The sequence below is a fragment of the Balaenoptera acutorostrata genome, chromosome 7 (genome assembly GCF_949987535.1).
Source record: "Balaenoptera acutorostrata chromosome 7, mBalAcu1.1, whole genome shotgun sequence".
Taxonomy (NCBI): Eukaryota; Metazoa; Chordata; class Mammalia; order Artiodactyla; family Balaenopteridae; genus Balaenoptera; species Balaenoptera acutorostrata.
The window spans coordinates 8,598,761-8,622,643 of NC_080070.1; the positions used below are offsets into that span (position 1 = coordinate 8,598,761).

Below are 23,883 nucleotides of genomic sequence, written 5' to 3' on the forward strand. Positions count from 1 at the left end.
CAGCAGTTTTCCCTCACACCATCCCCCTCCAGGACTGGAATCTTTGGAAGGAACTTCTGCAAGGAGCGCTCACTCACGAAACTGAGGGCAGACAAGCTGATGGGATTCATTAGCTGTGCCTAGTGCTCCGGATTTTCTAGAATCGTTGGTTGACTTTTCTTAACACTGGAAACAGGATCCAGTAAAAATAAAATAAAAGGCTGAAATAAGTGAAGGTGGATAGAATAACAGTTGTAGGGACCTTCAGGGATTTCCATTGCCCACAGCTATGGTTCTCACAGTGGTCTCTAGACCAGCGATACCATCATCACCCGGAACGCATTGCACTAGCACGCTCAGGCTGCCATAGCAAAATACCATCTGCTGAGTGGCTTAAACAGCAGACATTTCTTTTCTTACAGTTCCGGAGGCTGTAAGTCCAAGATCAAGGTACTGGCCAGTTTGGTTTCTGGTGAGAGTGCTCTTCCTGACTCTTCCTCTTTTTATAAACCACCAATTCAGTCAGATTAGGAATCCAACCTTATAACCTCATTTAATCTTAATTATCTCCTAAAAGCCCTATCTCAAATACGGTCTCATTAGGGATTAGGACTTCAATGTGTGAATTTTGGGGGACACAATTCAGTCCAAAACACTCGTTACAAATGAAAATTCTGGAGCCCCACCTCAGACCTATTGAATCAGACATTCAGGGAACGAAGCCCAGCAGTTTGTGTCTCATTAATCCCTCCGAGTTATTCGCATGCACACTAAAGCCTGAGAAGCATGGGCCTCCAGGGAAAATTCTCAGCATCGCATTTAATTTCCTCCACAGTTTCTCCCATTTTTACTTTCCAACCTTATTTCTTACTGCTCTTTGACACGAACTCTGCTGCTGCTAAACTACTTCTCACCGTGGCCTGAAAGATCATTCGTATTCTGTCTTCCAGACTCTTGTTTACTCTCACCAACCTTGAATTGTCTTTCGACCTCTTTAATGAAGCATCACTTCAACATCCCAGCCACAGTCATGTCTTCTTTCTCCAAATAGCAGAAGCACTAATTGTCTGAACCAATCGTTTTCATATTTTACAGATTTTAGTTTCTTAGAGTTCATAGGTTACACATGTCTGTAATTTTAGCACAAGGCTTTGCACATAAAAGCACTTAAATCTTCAAAACATTATATACTGTTTTGCTTATAACTCTTCTCTGTGACTCCCTACAACACTGGCTCCAATACAACACTAATTTGGGGCATCAAACAGTCCCTTGGTCTCTGACATAATGCCACTTCCAAAGTTGTTTAATAATAAAAAATCATCAATATACTATTTGCTCTTTATTAAGTCCTTAAGTGCATCAAGACTTACAACAGGAACTTAGTATATTCCCTGATTAAATTCTCACAGTCACCCTGAAATAGGCATTATGATCCCTCTTTGACTGAAAGACACTAGAAACTGAGGCAGAGAAGTTCAATGAACTCCCCCAAAGTCACATACCTGAGAAGCAGCAAGGCTGAAAAGTGTGAACCTATGTTTCTCTGACTCAAAGCACATGCTTTATTTCTATGTTATACTACAGATGAAGAGATTTAGTTTGCTGTCAACATAATGAATTTACTGCCAAGAATCCCAGAGTCTATGGCTCTTGTGGTAAAGATACCCTTCGTAAACTCTATCTTCTTTACCCCCAACACACACACGCACAAGTCCTGAAGCACTGCTAAAAGTAAGCCATCATGAAAAAAAAAGGGCAGACGTCTTGAGACCAACAGATACTGTTAAATGACTACAGACAACACACAGCTCTAAATTCTATCGCTATTCTATATGCTATTTACCTGCAGACAGCCTTCGGAATTCTTTCATCTCTATGTTAGAGACAACTGAAGAACTCAAAGGGAATTACTTGAAAGTTCACAAGGAGCTTTGATAAACTTGTGCCCAAAGCAAATACTGATAATTATGCACTAGAAGCACTCACACACACACACATATATGCATTTAAAATTTTAAAATCGCTAAGTTAGAAACAATGGAATTTTTTTGAAAAAATGGTATTTCTTAGCTTCCTTCTCCAGAAAGAAAAAACAAGTGGTTATATTTTACTTTCACAGCTGCCCGTGCTTTGAACACTGGACTGTTAAGATAATACGCCACACCTGTTGGACTGTTCAGGTAATTCCAATCACCAGCTGAGACAGTAATTAAAAGTAACATTCCATTCTCAGCCTACCTGGGGTGTTCAACAACCTGGACATCTTGCAGAAATAGGAGACGTACTGCTCACAGTACTCGGCGCTGTGGGTGATGGCGCTGATCTGGTCCATGGAGGCGCTGTAAATGAGCTGTGTCACCGAGTATTTTTCTGGGTTGTAGCCCACCACCGTCGTCTGCATCTGCAAATCATGAGACACTATGGTCCATACTTTGTCCTCTGTGGGGAGAAAAATGCCACGACAATGGGTCATTAGTATGCAAATGCATCTTCAAATGTCAGAAAATAAGTGAGCTACACTTTCACTGGTGTTTCCCCTGAACTGCTGTAGAACAGAGCTAAATATAGTAATCCTTAAAGTAACCCCTACCCTTTCTCACACTAAGTTCTGCTTATACAGACAGAGTAGAAAAGTAATATTTTTTATTAAAAACAAACACAAGATACCTCCTGCAAATGAAACCAAATAGCCTGAGAATCTGGTTGATGCTCTAATATCTGCAGCATTGAATGTGAGGCCCATGGTGTTCCAAAGCCTTCCCGACTCTGTAATCCCTCACTCCTTCCGTAGAACGGTATTTGCTCCTTCCTAAATGAACTACGTGCTCTCAAGCCTCTGGATCTTTGTACATGCCATTTGCTCTAATCAGAATATGCATCCTCATCTTGTCAACAAATATCCTTTTCACCCTGACCTTTCAGTTATAATTAGACACTGCATGCTCTGTTATGGAAATGCTCTACACATGTGGGATGATGCAAATAAGTAATTACCTTGGTGTTCTGGACCCTGAAAATTTCAATATGTGAAAAGGAGAAGCATATATAAGATTGATGAGATTAAATGATAATCCTATATAGTACTGCATTTGAATTAGAAGCATCACTATGAACCCAGGATGACGTTATCTTTTTAAAAATGTAGGTATATGTCTTAGCTCTGTCCACTGAAAAAGTCCCCAAACAAGGACCAACCTCTGGCACCAGACGGTCATTACTCAATACCATTTTCCATTAAGAGAAAACTACGCTCCTGGAGAAATGGCTGATTCAGGGCTGGAGATGGATAAGAGGAGCCTGGAACATACTGTCACTTCAGAAACAAACTACTGGAGACAGAGAGTGGTTCAAAAAACCCCAGGGCCAAAGGAGGATGATTTTAATTAAAATCAATAAGAATTTCCTGCAATGAATTAAAATACAGCGAGTATATTTAACTCCATGAGTTTGTACAAAAAAGAAATGTCTAATTTTGGAAGATGCTAGATAACTAACTCATTACTTTGAATATTGGTAAATAGAGGCAAAGAATCCAGCATTTAGTCTACCTTAGCTATATGAAGTGTAATGTAACTACTTTCTTTATGGAAATATTTCAGCTCATAAATGAAGGCTAAATGATAAATTTTTTAACTTCTAACAAGTTAGTAGGATCTAAGTAGGATTATTCATGGTCACTAATATAACAAGTAAAACCGGAGGAGACGTGCCTGCTGGGGATCAGGAGGGGAGGGCAAGTACACAGCACTGCATGTGGAGGGGTGCGGACAAAACTCCGAGATGAATTTCACCAAGCTTATAGACCTACCTGCCAACTTCTAGAAAATATAGGGGAAAGGGGAACATGTTAAATGTCACCAAAGGGAAACAGCAAAATCCATGCTGTGGAAAATTGTATACATCATACAATCTAGTTTTTCAACAGGTGAGTGATAAATTACAAAGGAAGAGAGACACACACACAGGAGAGAGAGAGAGAGACAGAGAGCTTTAGATTAAGAGAGATGAGAGATATCCTGAACTTGCCCCTCCTGAGGCCTTCCTATTTCAGGAAATGGCAACTCCATCCATCCAGTTCTAGGACAAAAGCCTTGGAGTCGCCCTCAACTCTTCCCTTTCTTCCACCTCCTCCTGCAGCCTGTCAGGGACCCCCACCTGCTCTACCTTCAATAATTATTCCGAATCTGGGCATTCCTCACCCCACCCCCCACCACTGCTCTGGTCGAAGCCCCAGGGCCGCTCGCCTGCATCCCACAGTAACCTCTAACCAGTTCCCTCTTTCCACCCTTGCACCCTCACGCCTACCTTCAACACATCAGCCAGGCTGAGGTTTTCGAGCACAAGTCAGATTTTGACACAGCTCAGGGTCCTCACATGGCACCCAGTCTCGTTCACAGACAAAGTCTAGTTCTTAGAATAGTGAAAGGCCCTCCGAGATCCGGCTCTTCCTTGCCGCCCTACTAATCTCCCCCTTGTTCCTTTGGCTCTGCCTCCTTGGAGACTCGCACTTGCTCTTTCCTGCATCTAGAGCCGTCTTTCCTCAAGCCCACTCCTTCTCCAGATCTGAGCTCCAGTGACAACCTTTCCTTCCCGAGTCCCACCCCACCACTGATGCTCTCCATCTACCTGCCCAGCTTTGTTTTTCTCCATAACGTTTATCTCTATCTTAGGGCACATTTAAATTATTTTTAAATGTCTGTCTCCCACCATTAGAAGGGAAGAAAGCAGGGACTGTTTCAATGCTATATGCAATGTGTCTAGGATGGTAATTGGAACATAGCAGGTCTTCAAAAATATTAGTTGAATAGAAGAATGAATTAATAAAAATAAACAGAATACAAATACTTAATCTAGGAACTTTTAAAAATTACTTTGGTTCAAGTTCTGCCGAGACTATCCTTAGAGACTGTGGACAGGCCACTTCACTCCTCTGAGCCAGAACTTCACTTCATCTGTTACAACATGCCTCTCTACCAGAAGACTTTCCAGCTTGCTGTTCTTAAACTGATTAAAAGAAGTTCAGTTATGGTGTCCCCTGTAGTCATTTTCTATAGATAATTGTTTTTCCAGTTTTATCTTTGGCCTGATCAGAACTGCCTTCCTTTAGCTCCTCTGATACAGCAAGAAAAGCTACAATATATTTTGGTAATTCTGTCACTTTCTCACATGATTCTGAAAACAAACTGTTTGTCATTTATATCCAGACCTGCAGATTTACCTTCACCTAATTAAAAATTCATTAATTGAATTAGGTTACTTCTATCACTTTTCTGTTACAAAAAGTCTATGGCATAGAATTCTCAAATGTTTGATACCACTTACTTTTCCCTCCCTCCCTCCTTTCCTTCCTTCTTTCTCTCTTTTTTTTTTAAAACAAACCCTTACCAAGAGCCTTGTCCTGTAGCACTGTTCCAGACCTCTCTTTCTTTAACTTTTGATGGAACAGCATTCTAATCTGACCCTCCTTTAAATATCATAAACCCCTTTTTATATATACAAAATACGTTCATAAAGGCAAACATTAATTAAGCAAGTAAAACAAAATGATCACCCATTATGGTCTCTGTCAGTAACTTTAAAAAGACTAACCAATTTGTTAATGTTGATGAATCTCTAACATTTTGGTCCTGGTGACTTCTTGACCCTAAACTCTAGTTCCAGCCATCTCAGCACACACATTTCATCATCAAAACCCTGTACATTATATCTTTATATTTGTTTTATAGTCCACTCATTCATTCAACAAATATTATCATGTACCTACTATATGACCAGTACAGATCTAGGCACCATGGAAACCACAGCAAAAAAAAAAAAGCATTCATAAATTTTTGCAGCTTACATTCTTACATTCTAGTGGAGAATAGAAAACAGATAATAAGCAAAATTAAAAGAATACATATATATATAGTTAGCCAGTGATAATGGTGAGGAGAAAAACTAAATCAGGGAAGGGAAGAATAGGCTGTGTGTATGTAACATATTTCCATGGGATTGCATTTTTAAACACAGAGGAAACCATAAAAGCCTTGAGAAAGTGACATTTGAATAAATAAGGTAGCTATCCAGCAAGCCATGTAGATGTCTGGGGAAAAGATTCCAGACAGAGGGAATGAATATGCAAATGTTCTAATTCTGGAATATTCTGGATGTCCTTCAGGTATACAAGAAAGCCAGTGAGTGACGAAAGGGGAGAGGAGCAGAAGTTGAAGGCAGAAATGTAATGAGAATGAGTGGATTGCGACCTTACAGTGAGATGGAAAGCCACTGGCTTTGGAAGGTTTGGAGCAAGTGAAAGTAGTTTGCTTTAACTTAATCTTTGACATACTATTCTTTGCTGCAATAAAATTATACTTCAGAGGGGTTTGAAAAATAATATATATATATATATCTTTATAAAGATTTAAAACTTTTTACAGTGTCATGGCATTATAAAAGGTAACATATAAGCTCTACTTTGATACCATAAAACAATTACTGTTGATGCATCTTGCAAATTATTTTTTAATGCTTGTATATTACACATTGCAATGGCTCCTTTGGAGCTATTAAATCTTAAATGACAAATGGATATTAACAATTTTGCAGATATCCAGCATCTAGAAGAAAGTTATGCTGCATAGATTTTTCTTCACTAGTATCATAAGTGGAAAAATTAAAAATCTTATTCCCATATTCACAGTGTGTTTATATAGCATGCATTGTAGGATACGTGTGTAATGCAAATAAAAACTAATGTGTATGGAAACTTCTAATTTCTGCCACTGTCCATTTTCATGAAGAAGCAATTGATAAGCTAGTGTATTTCAAATATTCTTTTTGGATTAGTGTGTTATGAAAATGGCCTTTGTGATTACTTAGGGCTTAGTATCTGTCGCATCATGCAATTACATATTTAAAAACTGTCACATTGTGCATTGTTTTAAATATAGATGATTTAATGATATGTTTCAAATACTGGGGCACATCTGGAACATACTGTGGGAATACATCCCTCTGCTTGGCAATTACAGGGTCCTCAAGATTACCCAGATTAGTTGTCTTGACATATGTACATTAGAAAGGTCCCTCTGCTACCTGTATCAGTGACCCCATATCCTTATCCTAACTGTAATTCTCAGGTAATTCACTTCATGAGAACTCAATTCCTGGCACGGTTGGAGTTATGACCAGGGCCCAATAAAGCCAGGAAATGACCAGTGAAAAAAGCAAAGAATTACTCCTCCCAGAATATAACCAGTTTCTTCATCATGCATATGGCTGTTCTTTGACTCTTTTCCATGTTATCCATATATAATCTGAAGTTCACAGTACAGAGCAGGTCTTCATACAGCACATTTTAATTAAAGTCCAATCTGAGCTAAATTCAGTGGAAAAAAATTTTGTGTCCCATACATCTGAATATGCATCTAAGTGTTTCTGATTTTCAAGCAGCATCATGGTTCTGGTTATTGACCAATTTGTCAATCTGGGAGCTTTTTACACCTTTATTCATATTAACTCTGAAATGATCTTTAAAATTAAGGGAATATTACATTATAAATTACCTAAATTTAAAATGATGAATAAAGCTTGTTAGGCGGGCATCAGCAACATCCACTTGTAGTCCAAATCCCTGAGCAGCCCTATTATCTGTTACAGTAATTCTACAGGAATGACTTGGGTCTCTCACTCTGAGAGTAACACAACTGGAGCTCAACTATAACACATGCTTCACCTAAGATTTTCCATATTGCATGTAAAACTCGGCCTGCTGCATAAAACTAGTGAATTCAATTTTGTATATCCTTAAATTTCTTCTCTAACTCATAAACTGCATTCTGATAACTAGGTTTGTGGCTTTCTTTGAGCATAGAAGTCTTAATAGCTATTATCCTGATTCAGTAAATCAACAACTGAACCTCGACTATGAGGAAGATATGAGCAAGGATCGCCAATGAAATGCTATAGCATCAATAAGAATTGCTTACATGTTTGTAGCCCTGCAGGAGAACACAGCCAAGGGAAGAAGCCTACCATTTAAAAGAAACCATGTTCTCATGTGAAAAATTTTGAGTTCTATATAGTACCAAGATAATGTCATTTTAGAGAGCATCCATTTTGACTCTCTTCAATTAGAGATTAAGAAACCAAATGTAATAGAGTTACCACATGATCCTGCAATCCCACTCCCAGGCATATATCCGGAAAAGACAAAAACTCTAGTTCAAAAAGATACATGCACCCCAATGTTCACAGCAGCACTACTTACAATAGCCAAGACATGGAAACAACCTAAGTGTGCATCAATGAATGGCTAAAGAAGATTTTATATATATATTATAAAATAATATATATATAAAATGGAATATTAGCCATAAAAAGAATGAAATATTGTCATTTGCAGCAACATGCATGGACCTAGAGATTATCATACTAAGTGAAGTGAGTCAGAGAAAGACAAGTATCACATGATATCACTTATATGTGGAATCTAAAAAAAATACAAATGAACTAATTTACAAACAGAAACAGTCTCACAGACACAGAAAACAAACTTTCCCAAAGGGGAAAAGCGTGGGGGAAGGGATAAATTAGGAGTATGGGATTAACAGATGCACTACTATATATAAAATAAACAACAAGGATTTACTGTATAGCACAGGGAACTACATTCAATATCTTATAATCAATAAGGGAAGAGAATCTGAAAAAGAATATATATATATGAATCACTTTGCTGTACACCTGAAACTAACACAATATTGTAAATCAACTATACTTCAATTAAAAAAAAAAAGTGTCAGAAGTGATAAGTGGCTTGACCAAATGAATATGAAAAGTTAGTGGCAAAATAAAGGAAACTCTGTCCCCTAATTCTGGATTTAGTGCTCTTTTCACTACACATGTCTTTGACCCAGTGGTGATATGCTTGGTGACATGTCAAAATATTTATTGTCTTCCCCACAGCACCCCACTAATTTTCAGGGGGCAGGGGAATATAGACACTATTTTAGACTTTTTAAATATTATTTTAAATTACAATATACAAGTTATTACATCAAGAAAAATGTCATAAAACAGTAATATAATTCAATCATGAATACATTCATAAACCACTACTGAGTTTTTGATCTGTTTCAGCACGATGTTAGGTTCTGGAAGTACAAGGATGAAAAAGACTTGAGTTCCTGTCCTCAACAAGCCTGTAGTCCAATGGAGGGGAGAAAACATTAAGCTTGAAATTGCAAATTGCAAACAGGTGCTAAAACAGATATATGCACAGGGTCTTGTGAGTTCACATGAAAAGTCTGTATAACCCAGCTTTAGACAGCCATGAAGAGACCAAGAGGACATGGCATTTTCAGTGAATGATGAAGGTTAAATAGGGATGAGCCATATGAAGATGGTGACAAAAGCAGTTTCATTCTTCTTATAGCTCAGACCAAATACCTTGGAGACAAAACGTTCTGTAAATGGGATCTGGATCAATTGGAAATTGAAGGGTCTGGAATGGTGAAGTATAAGATTGCAGTCATAACAATTACATATGGGTTGAAAGTTCTAGTAGCTCGTCGCAGTGTAGGTGTTGAAATACTGTGGAGATAGAAGATTAACTTATATTTCAAAAAATATTTCTCCAAAGGCATATAGGACAAGCCCACAGCTAACATCATACTCAACAGGGAATAGCTGAAAACATTTCCTCTAAAATCTGGAACAAGTCAAGGGGAATATGATTAGGGATATACCTAGGCTTTAATTTTATATTTGATGTTATATTTCTTAATCTGGGTGTTGGATACAAACTAGAAATACTTCATATTGAAACAAACAATTAACAGGTACCTTATTTCAGGTAAACTCTGTATGAATTTCAGATTTGTAAAAGTAATAATCTAGGAAATACTGGTCATTTTACATGAGCTATGTGTGATTTACTGCATAAATCACAGAACAATTTGTTATGTAGTTGCTTATCCAAAGTATTAAATAATTCTACAAACTATGTTAGGTTATAATGATGGTAGACTATGATGGTTTTTTGTTTTTGTTTCATTTTTTAGTCATTTGTCAGAGGATCTATTTGAAAATTTCATCAGTCTTCCAGGTAGATAAGTTTAAAGACCATTAATTTTATAGACCATTATTTTGTTTAGAAGGTTTTCTCAATAGTTATGATCTGACTGACACATTTTAACTTATTAGAAATTTTTGGTGTCATATTTTTCTCCCCCCAAATATGTTTTGTGTGAGCATTACAAGCATCTCTGTAACCTAGACCCTAATATCATAGAGGTCATTTCACCGTGGTGGGCTTCGATGGTTTGAGCCACTCCATAATGCCTGTTATGTATGCAGCTCAGGTGGCATAAGCAGCTTTAATCACATGTAGAGAAATAAGGTATATAAAGCAGATGGAACCCCTGCAGGAAGCACCGAGGAAATGAACTAAAAGTACAGATGATGTTCTGCAGGTGGTGGAAAATGTTGATTATTTTTATGCTCACAATTCCAGCTCACAATTCCAGCTCACAATTCCAGCTCAAAAATGGAGTGTTGTGAGCAAGTATAAATAATGGTGGATCATTCATACCCACCTGAAGAACAATTTGGAGCCTATGTGTATCATTTTTCGAGGAAGGCATTAGCTATTTTCTGGGAAGAAGAATATTTGTTAATGTTTTTGTTCCACTGTAGAGATGTTAACATTCTTTTACAATACGGCTAGAGTTATTGACTGCATTTATATGAATACTTAGACAAGCTCATCTTCCCTTTCCTTTTTCTCTCACACTGGGTAGAGATGTAGTTGGTGTGTATTTGATAGTCGGGAGTTCACCTCTGTGGCAATAAGATTTCTATCCTGTGTAGCAAGGAAATGTTACTCTTCAATTCGTGTTGCTTATAATGGTAATTAGATTTTGATCTGGGTTCAAACTTGGACACTAGGTAAATGTCATCTTGGATCAATGACTGACCATTTCTGTGGACCTTTCAAGGTAACACTTATTTCCTATTATTTAAAAACACCTTAAAACATATTGCACACACTTGGTTAAAAAAAAATCACTTCAAGTATTTACCACACTGACCTACCTGTAGTTCAAATATGCCAGGCACTTATGCTTTAAGGCTTCTGCTTGGCTGTTTCCTCTGCCTACAGGAATTTTTCCAGGTGGTCTCAAGGCTAACTCCCTCACCTCCATTAGTCTTGATTCAAATGGCATGTTCTCATTGAGGTCTGCGAAGTCTATCTTGTTTAAACTTACAGCCCACTCTGTAAACTTACAGCCTTCCCTTCTCTGCACCCACAGCACATATGTATGGCCTTTGAACATAGTATACAATTTACTTGTTTGTTATTTTTATCGTCTGCCTCCCTACCCCACCTTCCTCATAGACTATAAACTTCAATATATCAGTGAATTTTTGAAATAAATTTTGTTGACTCATGAATCTTAAAGTCTTAGAATAGTACCTAGCAGTCTGCAGAAGTTCATAAATATTGTGCTAATAATATACCTTAACCCTTTCTTCACTTAGTTTCCAACAAATCTCTATCACAATCATCATCAGTGATTTGATGGTATTTGGTAGTATATATCTATTTGATATATACTAACAAATATAAAATAGATAGCTAGTGGGAAGCAGCTGCATAGCACAGGGAGATCAGCTCAGTGCTTTGTGACCACCTAGAGGGGTGGGATAGGGAGGGTGGGAGGGAGACGCAAGAGGGAGGAGATATGGGGATATATGTATATGTATAGCTGATTCACTTTGTTATAAAGCAGAAACTAACACACCATTGTAAAGCAATTATATTCCAATAAAGATGTTCAAAAAAAAAAAAGAAATACAGTTCATGGGCTTATAGATCTCATGAGATAGTTCTACAATTTATTAAGCTTCATAAAAAATAAATAAACATTTAGAGAGTCTTTACAGGTGGAACAAAGTGATATTTGAAATTATAAACTCCTGGTACTGTACTTGCAGTATTTACAAGATTTTTTAAATCTTGTAAACTGCAAGGATTTTTTTAAAGAGCAACATGATAATACATCCAAGATGCAATAAGCTTCTTAAAACCATCATCATTTTCTTTCTGGGTTGAACAGTAAGATAATAATCATTCTGTGCTAAGTGTGTGCACATCTCCTTACATAGCAAGAGGTCCTGAACACAGGAGCTTTCATTCATCAACAACTTGCTTTATTCCAAGCACTGTTCTAGGTCCTGAGCACATGAAGGCAAATAACTTGTGTGGCAGGCATGCCACCAAAGAGCTAGTGGGAAGAAGGTACACAAAATAAGTAATTACTGTACAACCTGAAAAAATAACTTACTTTTCAAGCAACTGCCAGAATCATCCAAGTAATGAGATTTAGCATATAAATCATAAACCCACTTATAACCTACATCACATCCTTTAACATACATAACACATTCTTTAAAATTCTCTGCTATTGTATTTATATATTTTTTTATTGTTGGGAGATTTTATTTTCTGTAAGCACTTAGTTTAAACCTAAGCTGTATCAGGCTAACCTGAGAAATTATATTCTTCTTGAAGTTTCTATCCAAAAAGCTTTGATGTAGCAGAAAACACACAATTGAAAATGACAGTTTGATTCGCTATTAACAGGATAGAATCTCATAAGATGGCCCTTCCTTTCATGTTGACCCTAGTTCACATTACTGACTGCCCCTAAAACTTGAAAAGATCAAATACATTCCAGCAATTTACATTTTGGGGGCACTAAGGGCTGTGGTTTAGGCGATTTCCCATCAGAAAGTCTGTGGTAACAGAAACAGACTCACAGACATAGAAAATAAATTTATGGTTACAAAAGGGGAAGTGGGGGGGGGATAAATTAGGAGTCTGGGATTAGCAGATACAAACTACTATATATAAAATAAATAAACAACAAGGTCCTATTGTATAGCACAGGGAACTATATTGAATATCCTGTAATAAACCATAATGGAAAAGAATATGAAAAAGAATATATATGTACATGTATACATGCACATATATATAATATATATAAAACTGAATCACTTTGCTGTACACCAGAAACTAACACAATATTGTAAATCAACTATATTTCAATAAAAAAAGAAAGTTTATGGCCCTTTTCCCTCCTTTCAACCCAAGCACCAGGCTTAAACATAATTTTTTTTGGTAATACAGATAATATTTATCACCTTGGAAGAAAATTTCCAAATAATCAACTCCTCTGAGTATTTAATTTTCCCCATTAAATCAGTTTCTATTCACTGAAGCAGCCCCCATTGTGAGGAACATTAGCACGACAGTCTGACAGATTAAGTTCCTTGGTGAGGATAATTAGCTAGAAATAAATTTTTAGGGAAAGAAAATCCTTAAGATAGCAGAATTAACATATCCAAAGGACCTAAAACTGGTGTTCTCACTTTAATTTTAACAGAAGTACAAATGTATTAGGTGATTTCACTTTAAAAAAAAAAAAAAAGATTCTCTGAGAAACTAAAATATTAAAGCTCCTCTAAACCCAGCAAATTCTTCCCCCCTGCCAAGAACACTCCCACCTGTCCTGGCTCTGAGTCCATCAAGTCTCAGCTTTTAAGTACTTTGCTAGAAAATATCACCCACTTCCCAAGCCCCAATATCAGACCAAGTTCAGATTAGATATCCATCCATCTCCATCTGCCTCCCTAACAATCCATGTTTACCACTGGGTTTGCATTTCTCATATCGTATTTGGAACATATTTGTTGTAACCATAACTCTGCTGTCCCTGAGGCAGAGTTGGATATCACTGTCATTGCTGAATCCTTAGTGCCTAACCGAGTACCTGGTGTAGGTACTCAAGTGCTCAGTAAATACTTGCTGAACTAATGAAGTGGCACGGAGTTCAACACTGGGCTCAAGAAGCAGATGCAGCTGAAGGACGTGGGGTGGGGCTCAGACTGAGGAGCCATTCTGCAAAGGGTCTGAGACTGAGAAGGAGCTGAATAAGATGCAAAGGATGATAGGAAGCCCGCAGCGAGGCAGTACAGTCAGGCTTCTGTTTTTAAAAGATCCCTCTGGCTGTTATTTGGAGAGGAGATTGGAGGGGATAAGCGTGGAAGCAGACAGGTAATGTGAACCCCTGCATAGAGATGATGGCACTGGAATCAGGGTGGTGGCAGTGGAGGTGAGGCGGCGGATGAGTTTGAAATACATTTGCTAGAAACAAAGAAATAGAAATTAGTGATTGGATACGGCAGGTAGCAGGCAAGGTGGTGGGGGGAGGGAGAGTGAAAAAGTGTGTAGAATGACCGTCAGCTTTCTAGCTTAAATGAATGGGTAAATGGAAGAACACATTTTGCTGGTGGAAAGATCAAAAATTCCGTTTTTAACAAACTAGTAGCATATAATTGCATTTAGTGTCATGGAAATGAATGAGATAACTGAGGGGAGATGTTTAGAAAGAGAGCAAAGAGAAGAAAGGCCAGGACAAGGCCTGGGGAGCTCCAACTTTTAGAGGTCATTGAGAGAGAGAGAGTCTTCAAAGGAGATTGAGGTCAACGAAATCTTGTAAGAGTCTAACAGTCAGACAAGGCACATCCTCAGTATCTCTCCTCTCTACTCCATCCTCAGCAACTACAACTTCTGAGGAGGGTCTCAGGGCAGGTAATAAGGCAAAAAGGTAAAAGCACCACGAATGGTTCAGCTAAAGTACTGTGTGCTCAAATGATCAAGTGCTGGCTGTAATTGGAAAAGCACTCTGAGAAATGAGATAAGGCTGTAAGTTATTCTGGGAAACAAGATGAAGAATACTCTTCAGTAGATCATTTGCTTCCATCGAATATGTTATTTCAAATGAGATGATGTACATCAGTAGGGAATATTTCAAAACACCTCACGTTTTAAAATGTCCCTATAAAGATCCCGAAACTTTTTCAATTCATAAGTACGAGTTACCTATCGGATAGAGAAACATTTATATCCAGACCTGCATAACATTTCCAAAATGATGCTTCTTTGGAGATTGGAAAATAAGGCGTACAATACAATTGCATGCATAAATTGGTGAATCATTTGAATGCTGAGGTTAAGAGATGGTAAATACAGATCATGGTTACTAAATCTAGATAGGAGTCACAAAGTGAAGACGGGAATACATAAAAAGTTTACTGACTATAGCTGTTATAGGACAGCAGCTGACATTAAGAATAGAGAAAACTTATGGGAATATTCATAATCTCTTTAAGAGACTTATTTTGAACTTGTCTCTGATCCTACCTGTCTGCCTATCTTAGATCCCTGAAAACAATTTGGGTATTTGTACACTCGACCTGCACTCAGGACTTTGACACCAGGCAGAGGGTGGTGTGTGGTGAGGGTGGGAGGGTGCAGGGAGCTCATGGGTCTCGCTTTTCTCTCCTCTCCCTGTCTTCTATCTCTCACTCTCTTTTTTACCTCAAACTCACTTCTTCTGTTTCTCTTTCTTTTCCACTCTGTTTTCTTCTTTTCTCATCTCCTCTCTCTTTTTCACACACAGAAAGGCTTTTCTTTTTATTGTGTGGCAAGAACTTTGTTTTTAAGCACACTCCTTCTTACTCTATAAATTACTTTAGTTAATTTCTGCTTTTGACTCTGATAAAATCTAACTTCATGCATTCAAGAAAAATGTTTTCTTCCTTTAAAATGCTATCTTGCTAAGAGTTTCTGAAAACGTAATTTGAAACTCAAAACTGAGTAACAACTCTCAGTTCTAGTGAATATTTACCCTCCCTTCACTGGAGCAACTGGACTTGGTCTGAAGCGTCACCAGATGACTTGGAAGGGATAGAGAAGGGATGGAGAAGGGAAGAACCTAGAAAGAAAACATATCAGATAGTACTTCCAAGCATGTTCTATGTTCCAGTGGCATAACTTACGTATCATTATATAGATTGTATGTTTATTTATAACTAGGTATTCAAGGCCCTCACCAAAGGCTACCTTTTTGCTCTATAAAATCTTGCTCACTGGAGTGTATGGTGAGAGGTAAGATTTGACAGCCAGAGGGCTGGGAAACTCTCCTGCCACCAGGCAAGCCATTGTCAGCTCTAGGAGCCAAAGATCAGAACCCAGCCACCAGGAGGTGGCAAATCCTCTTGACTTGTGACTGTAGGAGCTGGAGGAGTGATGTGGGTGATGGTAATAAAACACCACGTTAACACGTCTCAATTAATCCCTCTGCATCTGTCTCCTCACGGTACAATGGGGATTATCACAGTACCTGCCTACCTGATGAAGTCGTTTTGAAGAATAAATGGGAAAATACACAAAAAGGACAAAAAAGAAGAGAGCCTGTCTCAAATCAGCACTCCCTGTGTCAACTATTGTTGGTGTTTTGGGCCCTTCTCTTCCTTTGTCAACCTTTAAAATTCCCAAGAAACAGGAATATTAAAGCTGGACACAAACCAAATAGTCTGAGGTAAAAGCGTTAAAGGGACCATCTTCACAAACTCTTAAATTTGGATCTTTCAGAATGCCTTATCTCAAATAGTGGGATTGCACGTGGAATAAATGAGGACAATAATAAAAATAGCTAACACCAGTATTATTTATGAACCTGGATAGTCTTCTCACCAGTTTCTCATTTAATCTTAACACAATTTTACATGATAAGTCCTTTAAAATTAATACTTTATAATTGAGGAAGAGGAGGTTTCCACAGACTAAATAATTTACCCAAGGTTACATTGGTGTGTAGTGAAAGGTGTATGTAACCCAGGTCTTTCTGACTGCAGAGCTTGCAGACAAGTGGAATAACTGAAATTAATAACAGAGACGTCACTTATCATGAAATTCATTTCCAAGGTCTCGGGGAGAAAAGGGAATGAGTACATTTACCAAGTTCCTCAGCGTCTCTGGCCTTTAATTTCCTCAACTGTAAATGAGGCTATATGTATACTAGATGATCTGTAAGATTCCTTCCATCTCTGAAACTCTACAGTTCCATTATCTAGCCACAGAGATCATCAGCACATGAAAGAAAATCAGAGGGAAGGCTCCTAGAAACCATACCATTATTATTTTATTCCTTCCCTAAAATTATAATGTCTATTCCTTTTTGCATTTCTCCTAAGTGAAAGTTATTCTGCAAGGTTGCCTTAAGGGCAACATTTGTTTTGTTAGAGTTATAGAAAAACAAAACCATTTAGGTAATAATACTCTGTATGATGTAATTTTAATGGAAATAATGTTTTGCATGAGGTTCAATCTTTTTTCCAATCCTTTGCCTTGCCTCCTACAGCTATACAATATGTGAGCTGTGGGGATGACTCTCACCTATGCCCATTTGGAAGAGTTTTTCTTTAACACTAGATAATTTCGGTTTAAAGTAACCCCTGATCAAAGATTACACTCTTCATGTGTCCTCAGGGCCAAGACCTGGAGAAGTTATGAAGAAGGGCTTAATGGAAATTTCACAGTGGGTTGGAGAAATTTACCCTCCAACCCTTGTTATGTGTTTCATTTTGGTTCCCATGAAAATGTGGATTTGTGGTAAAATAATTTGTTGCAGATGCACTTTTATTTTCTAAACAGTGAAATGTAAAGGAGAGAAAATTGAAGGATGTTGAGAAAAAGGTGGTAAATTTGTCAACATGAGTTGGATCATGGGACATTTTATAGAACTAAGGCCATTTGAGAAATGCACAAAAGTAGAAAAAAGTAAATAAATTCTACAGACTCATCACTTCTAAACAAAAAACGCCATTTAAAATATTGGTGTATTCCTTTTCAGTGTCTCTTGCTATATAGATTTTAATTTTTTATATATGTACGGTCATACCATGTATGCCATTTTATAGTCATTATTTTTGCTTAATAAAAACGAAAGGCTTGTTTTAAACTATAATTGATCACTTTCATGATGTTGGCATTAGAGTACTGAAAAAACTTGCAGAAATGTTCCTTCTAGCTAATCTTTTTTTCTTTCATTTATTCATTCATTCACTTATGTACCAAATATGTACTAAGTGCCTAAGGGGAGCAGCCACTTCACTAGGCACTAAAGATACAAGAATAAATCAAGACACGGTCCCTGCTCACAAGGTACCCACAGTCCGAGGCAGAAACAATTCTACCGTATTGTGTTAGTGATGTGGAAACAGACCATGAAGCTATGAGAGCACACAGGAGACACAGCAAACTTAGGCAACATTGAGAACAGTGGTCTCCTAATGTTTTTCTAGGGTGATGATATGGAGCTGTACTTTTTGGGATGTATTAATTAATTATGTAAAAAGACTCAATCAGAGCAGAGGTGGGATTTCAGGCAAAGAAAATTTGCAAAGGCCCTGAACTGCAAGTACTTTGCTGTTGCTGCAGCTGAGGGGGTGAGACTTTACCTGGGAAGCGGGAGGACTGGAAATGAACACAGGTGCCCTTCCTTGAGCATCTGACAAAGTAGTGGGCATTGCCCTGAAGACTACTGGGGAACCAACGAAGGATTCAAGCAGAATAAAAGATAATCAAATTTTCATTTTTGCATGATTATTCTATCTTTGGGGGAGAGTTGATCATACGAGTATGAAGCAGAATAAGGAAATCAAACAAATTTATTCTTATTTATTTCTTAAGTAAGAAAATGGCATTAAAATGGAAAAGAAGATTAAATTAAGGTCTAAAAATAGATACTGTTATAGGCTGGATTATGTTCTCTCAAAATTCAGATCTTGAAGCCCTAACCCTCCAGTTAACTAAGAATATGACTGTATTTGGAAACAGGGCCTTTAAAGATGTGATTAAGTTAAAATGCGGCTGTTAATGTGGGCCCTAATCCAATGGAACTGGTGTCTTTATTTTTTTCCTTTCTTCCGATTTCTTTTTTTTTTTAATTGAAGTATAATTGACTTGCAATATGTTAGTTTCAGGTGTACAACATAGTGATTTGATACTTTTATGCATTACAAAATGATCACCATGATAAATATACTTGCCACCTGTCACCAAAGTTATTACAATATTATAGACTACGTTCTCTATGCTATATATTATATCTTTGTGACTTATTAATTTTATAACTGGAAGTTTGTACGTCTTAATCTCCTTCACCTATTTCACTCATCCCCCAACACCCCTCCTATCTGGCAACCACCAATTTGTTCTCTATCTATGGATCCATTTCTTTTTTGTTATATTTGGTCATTTGTTTTGTTATTTTAGATTCCACATATAAGTGAAATCATATGGTCTTTGTCTTTTTCTGTCTGTCTTATCTCACTTAGCATATTGCCTGCTAGGTCCATCCATGTTGTGGCAAATGGCAAAATTTCACTCTTTTTATGGCTGATTAACATCCTATTGAGTATATATGTACCACATTTTCTTCATTCATTCATCTATCAATGGACACTTACATTGCTTTCACATCTTGGCTATTGTAAATAATGCTCCAAAGAACACAGGGGTGCATATATCTTTTCAAATTAGTATTACCATTTTCTTCAGAAACATATCCAGAAGTGGAATTCCTAGATCATATGGTAGTTCTATTTTTAATTTCTTGAGGAACCTCCATACTGTTTTCCACTGTGACTGTACCAAATTACATTCCCACCAACAGTGCACAAGGGTTCCCTTTTTTCCACATCCTCCTCAGTACTTGTTATTTGTTGTCTTTTTGATTATAGCCATTCTGACAGGTATGAGGTGGTATCACATTGTGGTTTTGATTTGCATTTCCCTGGTGATTAGTGATGTTGAGTAACTTGTCACACGTCTGTTGGCCATCTGTATGTTTTCATTGGAAAAACATCTATACAGGTCCTCTGCCCATTTTTTAATTGGGTGGTTCATTTTTTTCCAATGTTGAGTCGTGTGAGTTCATTGGAAATTTTGGATGTTAACCCCTTCAGATATATCATTTGCAAATACTTCTCCCATACAGTAGTCTGCTTTTTTGTTTTGTTGGTAGTTTCCTTTGCTGTGCAAAGACTTTTTAGTTTGATGTTGTTCCATTTTTTAATTTTTGCTTTTGTTCTCTTTGCCTGAGGAGACATATCCAAAAAAAAAAATTGCTAAGACCAATGTCAAAGAGCATACTGCCTATGTTTTCTTCTAGGATTTTTATGGTTTCAGGTCTTACGTTTAAGTCTTTAATCCATTTTGAGTTTATTTTTGTACATAGTGTGAGAAAGTAGTCCAGTTTGAGTCTTTTGCATGTAGCTGTCCAGTTTTCCCAATACCACTTATTGAAGGCACTGTCTTTTCCCCATTGTATACTCTTTTCTCCTGTGTTGTAGATTAATTGACCATACCAGCTTGGTTTATTTCTGGGTTCTCTATCCTGTTCCATTAATCTATGTGTCCATTTTTGGGCCAGTACCATACTGTTTAATTATTATAGTTTTAAAGGATAGTTTGAAATCAGGGAGTGTGATAACTCTAGCTCTGTTCTTCCTTCTCAACACTGTTTTGGCTACTTGGGGTCTTTTGTGTTTCCACATAAATTTTAGAATTATTTGTTCTAGTTCTGTAAAAAATGCTATTTATGTTTTGATAGAGATTGCACTGAATCTGTAGATTGCCTTGGGAAGTATGATCATTTTAACAGTCTTAATTCTTCCAACCCATGAGCGTGGTACATCTTTCCATTTGTTTATGTTGTCTTCAATTTCTTTCATCAATGTCTTACAGATTTCTGAGTATAGCTCTTTAATTTCCTTTGTTAGATTTATTCCTAGGTATTTGATTCTTTTTGGTACAACTGTAAGTGGGATTGTTTTCTTTATTTATCTTTCTGATAGTTCATTGTTAGTGAATAGAAATGCAACAGATTTCTATATATTAATTTAGCATCCTGCAAACTTTACTGAATTCATTTATTAGTTCTAATGGATTTTTGGTGGTGTCTTTAGAATTTTCTATGTATAGTATCATGTCATCTGCAAACAGTGACAGTTTTACTTCTTCCTTTCCAATTTGGATTCCTTTTGTTTCTTTTTCTTATCTTGTTGCTGTGACTAGGACTTCCAAAACTATTTTGAACAAAAGTGGTGAGAGTGAGCATCCTTGCTCTGTTCCTGGTCTTAGAGGAAATGCTTTCAGATTTTCAACATTGAGCATGCTACTGGCTGTTGGCTTCTTATACACAGCCTTTGTTATGTTGGAGTCTGTTCCCTCTATACCCACTTTGTTGAGAGTTTTTATCATAAATGGATTTGAATTTTGTCAAAAGCTTTTTCTGCCTCTACTGAGGTGGTCATATGATTTTTATTCTTCAATTTGTTTATGTGGTGTATTACACTGATTGATTTGTGGATACTGAATTATCCTTGCATCCCTGGGACAAATCCCACTTGATCATGGTGTATGATCTTTTAATGTATTATTGAATTCAGTTTGCTAATATTTTGTTGAGGATTTTCACATCTATGTTCATCAGTGATACTGGCCTGTAATTTTCCTTTCTTGTGGTATCTTTGTCTGGTTTTGTTATCAGGGTGATGCTGGCCTTGTAGAATAAGTTCAGAAGCATTCCTTCCTTTTCCATTTTTTGAAATAGCTTGAGAAAGATAGGTGTTAACTCTTCTTTAAATGTTTGGTAGAGTTTATCTGGAAACCATCTGGTCCTGGACTTTGTTGGGAGTTCTAAAATTACTGATTCAATTTCATTACTGGTAATTTGTTCATACTTTCTATTTCTTCCTGGTTCAGTCTTGGGAAATTGTACATTTCTAGGAATTCACCCATTTCTTCTAGGTTATTCATTTTATTGGCATGTAATTATTTGTAGTAATCACTTATGATCCTTTGTATTTCTGTGGTGTTTAAGTTCTCCTCTTTCATTTCTGATTTTATTTATGTGGGTTCTCTCTCTTTTTTTTCTTGATGGGTCTGTTTAAAGTTTTATCAATTTTGTTTATCTCTTTAAAGAACCAGCTCTTAGTTTCACTAATCTTTTCTATTGCTTTCTTTAGTCTCTATTTATTTCCTCTCTGATCTTTATGATTTCTTTCCTTCTACTAACTTTGGGTTTTGTTTATCCTTCTTTTTCTAGTTCCTTTAGGTGTAAGGTTAAATTACTTATCCGAAATTTTTCTTGTTTCCTATTTTTGCTGCATCCCATAAATTTTGGATCATTGTGTTTCTATTTTCATTTGTCTCCAGGTATTTTTTTTATTTCCTCTGTAAATTCTTTGGTGACCCATTGGTTGTTTAGTAGCATATTGTTTAGCCTCCACATGCTCATGGTTTTTGCAGTTTTTTTCTTGTAGTTGATTTCTAGCCTCACACCGTTGTGGTCAGAAAATATGCTTGATCTTTTGAGTCTGTAGTATTTTGTTATGGCAGCGCAAGCAGACTGATACAAATATTAAGGAAATAAAAATAGAAGTACTTGTTGACTAGATAGGTGTTTGGGGTAAAAGGGGAGGAGAGAGGCAAGAAAACTCAAAGGGTTTTGATTTGAGTGACAGGTTATTAGAGATGCAGTTCACCAAGTTGGGAAACCCAAGATTGCAGTAGATGGTAAATTCAAATTGGCAAATGGACAGTCACAGGAACTTCTGGCAGATTTTTGACAAGATGGCCAGCACGGCATTAGAAATACAAATGTGAAGCTCAGGGGAGGTGTACAGATTTGCTGTTATCTCTCACTGAAATAGTTTCCTCTAAGATATTTGCATGTCTCAATCCCTCATTCAAAATAAGGGCTCAGCACAAATATCATTCTATCAGAGAGGTCTTACTGACCATTCTGTATAAAAAATTACCACCTATCACAACATCCACTTCCCTTGATTTGTCTTTATAATACCTACCACCATCATTATGTATTTCATTCACTGGCAGAATCCTCAGTATTTGGAACAGTGTACAACATGCAATAGGTTATCTATAACTTTTTTAATAAATAAAAAAAGAATGAAGGAAATAAGGGAGGAAGGAAGAGAGAAGGGAAGACACATCAACAGCCTGCCACCTGTTTTTGTATACGACCCACAAACTAAGAATGTTATTTTTGTACTTTAAAATAGTTGAAAAAAAGGAAGACTAGTATTTTGTAACGTAAAGAATTTATGAAAATCAAATTTCAGTGCCCATAAAATAGGTATTATTGGAACACAGCCATGCTACTCATTTAAGTGTTGTCCATGACTGCTTTTACGTACAGTAGCAGAGTTGAATAATTGCTGTAGAGGCTGTATGTGGACCACAAAGGCTAAACTGCTTACTGCCTAGTCCTTTATAGGAGAAGCTTTCTGGCCCCTGACGGTCACTATAAGGTGTTGCACATTGACGGTTGTTGTCCACAGTGGGGCCACCACTTCAGGATACAGCTTATCGTTACTTTACAAAGCTGACCATTTGTGTAGTCTCTTACCTAGCAATTCTTGCTGAGTATATACCGCTTCAAAGTTCTTGCACATTTAGAACAAGAAACATTCACAAGAATATTCATAGCAGTGCTGTTCACAACAGGAAAACTTACAGACAGTCCAAAAGCCTATTAATGGGAGAGTGAAAAATATACTTGACATATACCACAATGTGGATGAAGTAATATATAGTAAGTTATACACAGCATGATACTGTTTCTTTTTTGTAAACTTAATCTAAAAATATATGCTTTTTAAGTATTACATCTACATTCAAGAAAACTACAGAAAGGGCATCAATGGAAAGCAGGATTCAGGTTGACAGCTATCTCTGTGTGGTGGGGAGGAGCAGAACGGGAAGACCTGTGAGTTTAGTATATTACTGCTCTTTCGGGGGGATGATGGGCTTGCAGGCCCTTGCTATATTATTATTAAATAAAGGTTGATGAGATAGTGATGAATAGTGATAGTATGACACAAACCAAGCATAATGATTTATTGAATCCTGTGGATGTGAGGTCCCATTAGGGGAGAAAATTCCCCCAAACTTGAGTTCTAGTGTTAACACTT

General features: G+C 37.1%; 1 protein-coding gene across 1 annotated transcript in view; it reads right to left on the reverse strand.

The window, feature by feature from the left end:
* The window catches only part of CNTNAP2 (contactin associated protein 2), a 1,523,154-nt gene that overhangs the window by 705,576 nt on the left and 793,695 nt on the right, over positions 1-23,883 (reverse strand). The window contains exon 13 of the mRNA XM_057550506.1: positions 2,221-2,421. Coding sequence (XP_057406489.1) covers positions 2,221-2,421 — 201 coding nt within the window. The remainder of the gene's footprint in view (positions 1-2,220; positions 2,422-23,883) is intronic.